Source organism: Oryctolagus cuniculus, chromosome 9 (genome assembly GCF_051225735.1).
Source record: "Oryctolagus cuniculus isolate XC-2025 breed Fujian yellow rabbit chromosome 9, ASM5122573v1, whole genome shotgun sequence".
In the NCBI taxonomy this organism is placed as follows: domain Eukaryota; kingdom Metazoa; phylum Chordata; class Mammalia; order Lagomorpha; family Leporidae; genus Oryctolagus; species Oryctolagus cuniculus.
In genome coordinates, this window is record NC_142875.1 from 85,922,809 (window position 1) to 85,935,374 (window position 12,566).

The 12,566-nt window shown below is 42.5% G+C and overlaps 1 protein-coding gene across 2 annotated transcripts in view; it reads left to right on the forward strand.

Annotated features, from left to right (window-relative positions):
• FLT1 (fms related receptor tyrosine kinase 1) overlaps nt 1-12,566 on the forward strand; it is a 198,505-nt gene that overhangs the window by 22,323 nt on the left and 163,616 nt on the right. For both annotated transcript variants that reach the window (XM_089304276.1, XM_089304275.1), the window contains exons 3-4: nt 11,001-11,097; nt 12,166-12,398. In XM_089304276.1, coding sequence (XP_089160402.1) covers nt 11,001-11,097; nt 12,166-12,398 — 330 coding nt within the window. The remainder of the gene's footprint in view (nt 1-11,000; nt 11,098-12,165; nt 12,399-12,566) is intronic.

Sequence of the window (12,566 nt, forward strand, 5' to 3'; positions counted from 1 at the left end):
CCAGTGTCCAGAAAAAGCTCCGATATGTGCACAGAGGACAGGCAGCCGTCGTAAACGTTGGCAGTAGGAATGTTGATGCTGCTAGAGGAGCTTTCTCCTGGTAAATATATTAAGCCACACAGATTTGTTTAAGTGACTTTTTAAAAAATTTAATTATTTGAAAGGCAGAGTTACAGAGAGTGGGAGAGATACATAGAGAGATGGAGACCTTCCATTCACTGGTTCACTCTCCAAATGGCTGCAACAGTTGCAGCTGGGCCAGGCGGAAGCCGGGAGCCAGGAGCTTCTTCTGAGTCTCCCACCTAGGTGCAGCGGCCCAAGCACTTGGGCCATCTTCCGCTGCTTTCCTAGTCTCATTAGCAGGGAGCTGGACCAGAAGTGGAGCAGCTGGGAATTTAGGGAATTACCTGAATTTGGAGAATTACCTAGAATCAAAAAACTAAAGCCAGAAACCAGTGAATTCTTTTTGTGGGTTCTGCGTGGTCAAATAGGGATTTTAATACATTATGAAGATATAAAAGGAAGAAACCAGGCCCCTGGGATTAGACATTTTCTACAAATCAAATGTATTGTTGCTGGACAGCAGCGTTCTCGATGTTTATTCAACCCTTTCTTGGACCCTGAAGTTCAATAACACAATGACCTTAATCCGAAATATTCTATATTGTAAAATTGCCAATTTAAAGTCACAAATAATCTTATCTACAAAAAGCATCGTTCAGCCATGAGTCAGAGTTTCATGCTTTGCCACATACAAGTCAGTTTCTAAATCCCAGCCTGGAAAGAGCTTTCCCTATGCCTGAGCTGCATAAAGAATGCAATCAAAACACACACCTGTGGTGACAGGTAGACACCTGACCCAGCAGCTAAGATACTGGTTAAAGCGCCCATGATCCTCATTGGAGAGCCTGGATTCAAGACTCTGCCCTGGCTCCTGCCTGCAGCCTTCTGCTAATGCAGACTGGGAGTCTGCAGTGATGGCTCATGTAGTGGGTTCCTGTCACCCAGGCGGGAGACCTGGATTGAGTTTCTGGGATCTTGGCTTTGGCTCCAATCATTGTGGACGTTTGGGGGGTGTACCAGTGGATGGGGCTGTCTCTCTCTGTCTCTGTCTCTGTCTATATCTCTAACTCCCTCTCTCCCCAAATAAGTAAATAAAAATGTAAAAATATATAAATCAAGCACACACCAAACACCTCTTCCCCTTTCCATACCTACCATTGCTCCACAGCTCAAGCAAACTTGAGATTTCCTTAGACAGAAAAGTGTACATATATTTGTAGGCAGATATGTATATCTGTGTATTTGTGTACATCCTTTAATTTCATTAGATTTTACCTTGATTTAAGGCCAGTTGTTTTAGAGGGAAAATTTATTTTAAAAATTGGCACCGTGGCTTATTTTGACTTGTTATTTTGCTATCACATGAATGCTTGTTGGAGTTCACATTTTCTATGTAGTCTGTTGGTGGATGGAACTTGAACACTTGGCCCTTCTCCATTGGCCTAGAAATAAGAGAAAAAAAGCCCTTTAAAAATGCTCTTCAGCTGAGTGAGGCTAATTATACAATTAGTCTTCATTGAATGTAGTTATTCTAAGCAGTGCATTCAGTTCTGATGTCCACCTCACGGAGGCTAAGACTGAGAATTAGTTTATTATTAAGTACCTGAGCCTATGCCAGCTATAGGAATTAGCATCTCAAACAGAAACTTTGGTAACTTTCGTAAGTTTGCAACTAAATTCTTCATTTAAAAGAAAGATTTCTTTATTTATTTATTTGAAAAGCAGAGTTAGAGATGGGTACACAGAGAGAAATCTTCCATCTGCTGGTTCACTGCCCGCTCCCTGCCCCCCATGGCAGCAATGGCCAGGGACGGGCCTGACCAAAGCCAGGAGCTTCATCCAGTCTCCCACATGGGTTCAGGGGTCCAAATACTTGGGTCATCTTCTGCTGCTTTCCCAGGTGCATTAGCAGGGAGCTGGATTGGAAGTGGAACAGCTGGACATGAACCAGCACCCATATGGGATGCTGGTGGCACAAGTGGTGGATTTACCTGCTACACCACAGCACTGATCCCCCAACTGTATTTTTAACCATTCTCCCGCCAACCCAAAAGATTCCATGGATTTAGTTTATAAGACAGCTTTTTAATAAGCTACATCTTGGGGAAGTAATTTTTTCTTTTATTATGAATTATGTTTAATTGACCCCATTCAACCTTTGTAGAAGGCCCATGGCCTTAAATTCAAGTTTTAGAAACATGATACTTGGGAGTTATATTTAGATAAAGAGGTCATTTATCATGTAGGATTATGTGTTATAGAAAATGCAATATGCAAAAATCAAAGACAGGTGCTTCTCATTTGAAATAAATGTACTATACAAAGCTTTGGGTTAAAACAAATAAATTGAAAATCAATCATTTTAATAAAAAAGGAAATCCCAGTGGATTCTTCAGGGAGCACTAGCAACATAGTTTTCACTGTGGGTCACTTTGCCAATTTAGAGAGTTAAAATTACAAATATGCAATTAGAAGTGGTTTGAAATGAGGACTATGTTAAATTTGAAAGAGAGAAAGGGGGGCAGCAGTAAACTGATGTGTTTTGTGATATATTTGTAAAACTTCTGCTTCATAAATAGTAATGTTATGGAACAAGAAAGAAGTATTTGCAATCAGTTTTCTACAACTTGTAGCTGGATAAACCGTCACATTTATGGGTTATAGGTGGCAACACATCTCCAAATTTCTTCTTATTCAGGCCTTGTTTTAACTCTGTGAGTACTTTGGTTATAACTTGATGTTTTCTATCATTTTGAGAGTCAGAAACTGGCCTCCTACTGTATGTGAATTTTATCTCAGTATATATTGCCCTATTGCAATATCAATATATATCACATTATTGAGATACAGTTCACATACTGAAACTCCCCAAATGATGACCATAGGGGACCAGAATATTAGGGTGCATAACTCACTGGCTTTTTTTCTGCTCTGTTCTCAGAGTTGGCATCCATTACCAATATCTAACTTCACAACATTTTCATCACCTCAAGAAGACACTCCCTACTCAGTTATCAGTCATTTGCCTTCCCCTGAACCTCTGTCAATCACTATTCCACTTTCTGTCTCTATGGATTTGCCTGCTGTGGACATTTCAAATAAATGAAATCATGTAACATGTGGCCTTTTGTGATTGTTTTATTTTAGTTAAACTTAGCAAGATGTTTTTTAACATAGCGCTTTTCATTTTTAAAGATGTATTTATTTATTTATTTTGTTTTATTTGAAAGGCAGGGAGAGTTCTCCCATTTGCTGGTTTACTCCCCAAATGCCCACAATAGCCAAGGCTGAGCCAGGCTGAAGCCAGGCGCTAAGAACTCAATCCAGAATTCCTGGCAGGGACCCAGGTACTTGAGCCATCACTTGTTGCCTCCCAGGGTGTGCATTAGCAGGAAGCTGGAGACAGGAGTAGAGCTTTCTGGGACTTAAATCCAGGCATCCCAACATTGGTTGTGGACATCCCAAGTCTTAACCAATGTCTCAAGCACCTGCCCTTGTTTTCATTATTAAAAAAAATTTTTTAAAGACTTACTTATTTGGATATCAGAGTGACAGAGAAAGGGAGAGGGAGAGAGAGAGATCTTTTGTCTGCTGGTCCACTCCCCAGATGCCCACAACAGCTGGGGCTGGGCAGCCCAAAAATGGGAGCCCAGAAGTCCATCCAGATCTCCCTATAGTAGGGCCTCAAGTCCTTGAGGCATCATCTGCTGCTTCCCAGGCATATTATCAGGGAGCCGGATCAGAACTGGAGCAGCCAGGACTGTAAATGGTGCTTCCATATGGGACTCAGGCCATCTCAAGCGGTACTTAATCCACTATGCCACAGTGCCCGGCCTGTTTTCACCGTTTAAACAAGAAACTTTTACTTTCTCGAAGCTCTGGAAGCTGGAAGTTTGAGATCCAGATGTTGCAGGTTTGGAATCTCCCAAGCCCTCTATCTGTGGCTTGCAGATGGCCTATTTTTCACTGTGTCCTCTCGTGACCTTTTCTCTGTGTGAGCTGACAATTTTTTCAAGGCTCATCTATGTTGTAGCACGCATGAGTACTTCGTTTCTTTCTATTGTCAATAAAATCCCATTGTATGGATTTTGTGCTACATTTTTGTATATCCATTTATCATTGACAGACATTTGGATAGTATTCTCTTTTGGGGGCTATTGCTGCTGTGGATATTTATATATGAGCTTTTATGTGGACATAAGTTTTCAGTTCTCTTGGGCAGATACCCATTGAGTGTCATTGCTGAAAAATATGGTTAGCCTATGATGAACTCGATGTTTAAAGATCTGCGAAACTGCTGTGTTGTTTTCCACAGTGGCTGCACTGTTTGAAAAATTCCTGAAGCAATGCATGAAGTTGTGATCTTTCCATATCCAACACTTGTTAGTTCCATCCTTTTCATTTGTGCTATGTCTGTAGGTATAAAATATTATCTCAATGAATTTTTGCTTTGCATTTTCTTAATGACTAGTGATGTCCTTCATCTTGTCATGTGTTTGTTGGTCGGTTGTATATCTTCTTGGAGGAAATATCCATTCAGAACCGTTGTCATTTTTTCAAGGTTGGGCTATTTGTCTTTTTATTAACCATATCTTTACAATGTGATTTCTAACTTTTACATTATTATTAATTACTAACCTCAGAATCAATGGCAATTTTAGGCTGACAGGGACTATACACATCAGTCTAACCTCTGTTGACAATTTAAGAATCTGAGACTTAAGGCAGCTTGCCCATGGCCATAACATAACAAGTTAATGGCAGAGCTGGGGAGATTAAAGACTCTACATAAAAAAATGGAAAAGATAGGCATTTCATGATTTATATTTGAGAAAAGATCTTTTCTTACAGAGAATAATGCTTTGATTCCAGTGTCACAGAGGGGGTAGGGTAGCATTTGTTAGTAAGATGAACAAAATATGGGATTTGTTTTGAAGTTGCATTCAACTCCCAAGAACATTGATTTTATTTACATCAATGGAAACAGAAGTTCTCTAAAGGTCCTTTTAGTCAGACTTTATGTAAGTGTCTTCCTTGGATCTTTAAAATGATAGCAAAGCTGTCTGCTTCATGACGACCTCTTGCCTGTTCACTCAGTATCCATCACAGTAGCTTTGACAAGCCTTTGAATAAAGAGGTTCAGTCATTTGGGTTTTGGATTTGATTGCAAAATAAAACCATACTTGGAAATTTACTCACTCTTCCCATTGAAATCAAAGGAAGTCTTCCATTCTGCCTAATGAAATTAGGTGGGGATTGGAGGATGTCACTTTATTAAATTATGCTTTCAAAAACATTTTTAAATTTATTTGGGAGGCAGAGAGAAAGACATATACAGACAGACAGACAGAGACAGAGACAGACAGAGCGAGCTCTCATCTGCTGGTTCACTCAAGTAGTGTCCCAAAGGGCCTGCGATGGTCTGGGCTGGGTCAAGAGGCCAAGCCAGGAGCCCAGAACTTAATCCAAGTATCCCGACTGAGTGTTAGGGACCCAGTTACCTGAACCATCACCATTGCTCTCCAGGATCTGAGTTAGCAGGAGGCTAGAGTGAGAAGCTGGAGCTGGGAATTGAAACCCACAATACTCCAATGGTGGGGCCACTGAGGTGACCTTTCGACACGTCTGTGTGTAGGCTTGTGGGGAAGAAGAGAGGGTTTATGCCAAGGAGTCATTAAGTTCTATTCTACCTACCAGTTAATGTAGAACAGAAAAACAATGGGGGCTGGAGCCGTGGCACAGTAGGTTAATTCTCTGCCTGAAGTGCCGGCATCCCATATGGGCACTGGTCCTAGTCCGGGCTGCCCCTCTTCCAATCCAGCTCTCTGCTATGGCCTGGGAAAGCAGTAGAAGATGGCCCAAGTCCTTGGGCACCTGAACCTGTGTGAGAGACCTGGAATAAGCTCCTGGCTCCTGGCTTCAGATCGGCATAGCTCCAACTATTGCAGCCATCTGAGGAGTGAACCAATGGAAGGAAGACGTTTCTCTCTGTCTCTCTCTCTCTCATTGTCTGTAACTGTCTCAAATAAATAAATAAAATCTTAAAAAAAAAAAAAAAAAACAGAGAAAATATCCAGCAAGGTAAATACAAAGTGTCACTGTTCAAAGAAGTAGCAGTCACATGTTGTTGGGTTTTTTAGTTTGCTTTTTAAAAACTTTTTAAATGGGATACTTAGAGAGCATGCTCCCATCTGCTGGTTTGCTCTCCAAATGTCCATAAGACCCAGTCCTGAACTGGGCAAAAACAGGAGCTCAGAATTCAATCCAGGGTGATAGGGACCCGATTATGTGAGCCATCAAGGCTGCTCCCAGGTTCTGCATTGGCAGAAACCAGAGCAGAGTATGGAACCCAGGCATTCCAATGGGACATGGATGTCTTAACTGGCATATTAACCACCAAGCCAAATGCCTGGTCCAGATGTTGGTTTTTTATTATTTTTTAAATGCTATTAGTCCATACTGCTTGATCTTAACAGTTTTTTTTCTAACACACACACACACACACAGAGCATGTGATAAAGCCCATTGTCAGGCTATGCATTGAGTACTTTGCTTGTTTTATTTTATTTAAGTAATAGGTTTGCTCCTATAAATAGATCTGTGTGCCCCTCACGATTACATTGTAGTTGACTGTGATGAAAGCAGTATCTCTCAGAGGGGACAGACAATGCCAACCCATGGGGACAAAACAGCCTTGTAAATTGGATTTCTAGACTACCATGGCAAACAGTGGAAAGTTTTGATTCCTATCCAAGCTTCACAATGGGGAATCATTGTTCAGTTGCGGCGCTCCACCCTTGAACATGGACTACCCTGTGGATTCATTATCTAAATGGGAAGTGTGACTTGGAATGGCTGAGAAGAGCAAACTGCACCGCCGTGGTGTGCAGATGGACATACTTTCAGATGGGCACACGGTGTTACTTATACATATATCACTACTGTGATGGGAAAAGTGTCTGCTATGCAGTAGACACTCTAAGATGTTAGCAGATTCTTCATTGCCCAGATAGGTGTGTGGACATTAAACTGCCTCAAACAAATATTTCAAGGCCCCATAATGTGACTTCAAAGGCTTTGAGGAATAAATATTTCACTTTCCTTTTCCTTATTTGTTTTACCGTTAACTATACTCTTGGCATCGCCATTAATCTTAATGAAATTCTAGCTTCCTATGCGCCAAGGCATACAGATACACTCAGCATCCAGTTACTGAAAAAGAGTTCCCTGGGACTTCTCTCTTCCTCTGTTTCAGTTAACTACTTTTAACTAGTGTGCTCCTTCCAAGGGCAAGATTCGTGGGCTGCTTCTCCGTGGCCTCTCCTGCGGTGGGAAAGCTCATTGTCTCCACGTGGACCACAAAGATAACTACAAGTAATGCTAGAATTTTCCTCAGAAAGCTTTGCTGGTCTTTTCCAGCCTATGAACAAGTGCTCATTTAAATCCCCCAGGTTCCATGTCATTAAGACGGCCAGACACCATTCTGACCTGGAAATTTTTCAGAGTAGGTTTCATCAGCTGCTGGCTGTGGCTTTAGAAAAACCTCAAGTTCCTGTGGAGGCCTGATTTTGATTCTGCGGGAGTATGTGATGGATCAGTTGTATCTCTATGTACATTTTAATTTATGCTAGTAAATACTGAGCCATTTAATCTAGTAATAACTAGTAATACTAGGATGTATTATCTATAGTAGTTACTTACAAAAAAGATATATTTATTTATCTAAAAGGCATAGTTAGAGAGAAAGAGGGAGAGACAGAGAGAGGTCTTTCATCCATTGGTTCACTCCCCAAATGGCCACAATGGCCAGAACTGGGCCAGACCAAAGCCGGGAGCCAGGAGCTTCTTCAGGGTCTCCCACATGGGTGGCAGAGGCCTAAGGATTTGGTCGTCTTCTGCTGCTTCCCCAGGCTCATTGCCTAGGATCAGAAGTGGAGCAGGGGCTGGCTCTGTGGCGTAACAGTTGGGCAGCTACCTCCAGTGCCAGCATCCCATATGGGCACCGATTTCAGTCCTGGATGCTCCACTTCTGATTCAGCTCTCTGCTGTGGTCTGGGAAAGCTGTGGAAGATGGCCCAAGTCACTGGGCCCCTGCAACCACATGAGGGACCTAGAAGAAGCTCTTGGCTCCTGGCTTCAGATCAGCCTAGCTCTGGGCGTTGCAGCCATTTGGGGAGTGAACCATTGGATGGAAGACCTCTCTCTCTCTCTGCCTCTGCTTCTCTGTAATTCAGCCTTTCTTTATTATTTTTAAAAGATTTATTTATTTATTTGAAAGTCAGAGTTACATAGAGAGAGAAGGAGAGGCAGAGAGAGAGAGGTCTTCCACCCACTGGTTCACCCCCCAATTGGCCACTACCGCCAGAGCTGCGCAGATTCAAAGCCAGGAGCCAGGAGCTTCTTTTGGGCCTCCCACAGTGGTGCAGGGTCCCAAGGACTTGAGCCAGGCCATAGCAGAGAGCTAGATTGTAAGTGGAGCAGCCGGGACTTGAACCAGCACCCATATGGAATGCCAGCCCTGCAGGCAGCAGCATTATCTGCTACACCACAGTGCTGGTCCCCTCAGCCTATCAAATAAATAAAGAAGTGGAGCAGTTGGGACTCGCGAACAGTACCCATATGGGATGCCAGCATCACAGGTGGTAGCTTTACTTGCTACATCACAACCCTGGCCCCAAAAGTTAATTTCAAAATATTAATTTAGGAGTAGGCATTTGGTCACTTGGGACACCCACATCCCATATCAGAGCACCTGGGGATGGAGTCCCGCCTCCACTTCTGATGCCAGCTTTCTGCTCACACACATCCTGGGAGGCAGCAGGCAATGGCTCAAGCAGTTAGGTCCCTGTCACCCATGTGGAAGACCAGACTGAGTTCTGAGTGCCTGGCTTCAGCCTGGCCCAGCTTTGGCTGTTAGGGACATTTAGAGAGTGAACCAGCAGATGGAAGATGTCTCTAACTATGTGTGTGTGGGCCTTTCAAATAAAAATAAGTTATGTCAAAAAGAAAGACTGCAATAGAGCTTTTTTAAAAATATTAATTTGCATCATCAACAACTCCAGAAAAACATATGATGTTCGTTTAATATGTTTGTGGTTACCTACACAGCAAAATATTCTCTGCCAGGAGCCAAGAGAAGCAATTCCACCAGTGAGGGTGACGGTGACATCTGGCACGTGGCAGGCAGCACACTGACTCCTGCACACAGCCTGCCTGTTGGGGGGAGCATGGGTTTTCAGTTTTATTCCTGAGGCTGCTAAGCAGCAGGAAATTAAGTTATGCTAAGGCCGTGTAGTTAAGAAGCAGAAACCAAAGTTTCCAATGCAGATCTTTTAAAGAGTCCAGTTTTCCCTGAGCTATTAAGACCCAAGAGAAACACCGGAGAGCATCACTGGGCTTGACCTGGGAACTTGAGTGTCCCATCTCCCAGATCTGTTACCCAATACTGAGACCTGGAGAGCCAGCTGTCCTCAAGCTTCTATTGCATAAACCCATTTGTAAGTAAAAAGTAGTCCCTACCATTGGTGCCATGTACTTAATTTTTGTCTCTTCTCCAGTCCCTATTGCTACCTCAAGATGCTAATCCTCGGTCCCTGATCTGCTGTTACCTGGCTTTGCTACTGCCCTGGTAGAAAGAGGAGGGGAAGGAGTTGGGGAGAAAGTGGTGAGACAAGGGCTGGGGAGTGAGGGATGAGGGAGAGAATGAGGCCAAGCAGATCCTTCCTGGTGTTTTCCCCAATGGCCAGTGAGAGCTCCGGGGAGGCCCAAGCCCTGGGAAAGGTCGAAGGTGCGATCTCTCCTTTCATGATTAAGAGCGCCCAGAGTGACACGTCCAGGGTCCCATTGCTTGTCACCAGGATGGATGCCCAGAGATGGGCGGGTTTTACTGCACTCTGCTCTGCCGTACGTCCTTTCATAGCCTCTCAGCAGTCCCCCGTGAGATACCCTTGTCCTGTGTCCTGTAAGGAGTGGACAGTTCCCTTTCACTGCACCATTTTAGAGGGAACTGATAGGTTATGTTAGACAAGCCAAATGGCATCTAAACCTGACTTTGATTTTCATTTTGAGGAAGTTAGTTCAAAACCAAGGTTAGTTTTCAAAATGAGGAAGTTATTTCAAAAAGAAAAATGACGGGCCCCAAATATCAGTGCTTGTGTAGTGACTGAGCTACATCGAGAACCTAGGAATTTCTATACATTTATTAGAATAAAGATCAGACAAGTCCACGTGACTGGATGATCTACACTGGCATAAGTTCAGTATTAGAAATATATTTGGGGGGACCAGCACTGTGGTGTGGCGGGTAAAGCCTCCACCTGTAGTGCTGGCATCCCATGTGGGTGCCAGTTCGAGTCCCCACTTTTCCACTGATGATCCAGCTCTCTGCTATGGCCTGGGAAAGCAGTGGAGGATGGCCCAAGTCCTTGGGCCACTGTACCCGCATGGGAGACCTAGAAGGAAGCTCCTGGCTCCTGGCTTTGAACCAGTGCAGCTCCATCTGTTGAGGCCATCTGCAGAGTGAACCAGTGGATGGAAGATTCTCTCTCTTTCTCTCTCTGCATCTCTGTAACTCTGCCTTTATAATAAAATAAATAGATCTTTAAAAAATATATATTTTGGATAACACAAACTAATTTAATTTTGAGAGTTTTTAATAAGATCTATTAATATGGTTGTCTGTTGAACCATATGTGAATCTATTAATATTCCAAATAAATGGGCTTTTGATTATTACTTAGGTCATTGGGCTTAAAAGTATATATAATATTTGTGAGCAAGGTTTGGATTAGAAAAAACTGTGAATTAAGAAAAGTGTCTATTAGAAATGTCTTTTTATATATGTGAGTAAATTAAACATCACCTTTATAGAAAGAAATTTTTTTAAAAAGATGATAATGCAATTTGCAAATATTATATTCAAACCATTTGTTTTCCAGGAGCTAGTTCAGGTTCAGAATTAAAACGTCCTGAACTGAATTTAAAAGGCACCCAGCACGTCATGCAAGCCGGACAGACACTGTACCTCAAATGCAGGTAAGTGACAGTGTTCATTTGGGAATAACCTAGTTACCTTTCCCAAGGCAAAATTCACTCCCTGGCAGAGAAGAGAGGTAGGAAACTCAGTGGTCTGGGTGATCCTCGAATGCAAACCGCAGGTACCCAGCCTCACGTGCAGAGAGGTCCCCACAGACAGGAGAGAGACTCAGGGAAAGTGGGGTGAAGGAAGCTCACCCATTTGTGCATATTCAGAATATTGTTCAAAATCTCTTCTGAATATGTTGCTTTTCTGCAAAGAAGAAAATGACTACACTTAAAATATTTTTAAAATTGTAATGAATATGAAGAAAACAGATTTAATGCAGTCATAGGTACAGTTCTAAGAAGATAACCATACTTCCCTCCCCCACCCCCCTTATTTCTTCCTTTTTTATTTTTTGCAAAAACATTATTTCAATCCACTGTATAATCATGAGTTTAATGCACAACTAACTATAATATTCAACAAATAAAAAATATAAAGACCACAGTTCCACAGGAATGTAAAAAAGAGCTAAAAACAACAATCAAGTCACAAGGTGTCCATTTCATCCCTGTACTTTTTTGTGTATTCTATATTAACCACCACATATTAGAGAAAACATATGATACATGTCTTTTTGGGACTGGCTTATATTTCACTAACCATAATGGTTCCCAGTTGGATCCATTTAGTTCCGAAAGACAGGATTTCATTCTTTTTTACAACTGAGTAGTATTCCATAGTGTATATATACCACATTTTCTTTATCCAGTCATAAGTTGGTGGACACCTGAGTTGATTTCATATCTTAGCTATTGTGAATTGAGCTGCAATAAGCATGGGGGTACAAATAACTCTTTCATATGCTAATTTCATTTCCTTTGGGTAAATTCCCAGGACTGGGATGTCTGGGTCATTTGGTAGATCTATGTTCAGATTTCTGAGGAATCTCCATACTGAATGACTATACTTAAGAGAGAACCTTAGAACAGTGCTTCCTTAAAAAAAAAAATTTCTTAGCAAGTGGCACCAGCCATGGCCCCAGATGTAACTGTACTTTATCTTCTGCCCTCTGATTGCAGAGGAGAAGCGGCTCTCTCATGGTCTTTGCCTAAATTGGTGAGTAGAGAGAGCGAAAGCGAAAGGCTGAACATCTCGAAATCCACCTGCGGAAGGAATGGCAAACAGTTCTGCAGTACCCTGACCTTGGACGCAGCTCAGGCCAACCACACTGGCTTGTACACCTGCAGATACCTAACTATCCCCACTTCAAAGAAGAAGGAAACACAATCTTCCATCTATGTCTATGTTAATGGTAAGACTTCGGTGTTCCACATTCCTTGTGTGATTGCTTTGCTGCGGAGCCCACATCCACCCTGATCCTTGCTAGTGGGCGTGAGGGAAGTGGGCGTCTTGTAGAAACCTACAGAATGCATTTTTCCTGCATTTCCTGTGCATCCATTTCAAGTGGACCCCTCAAGGC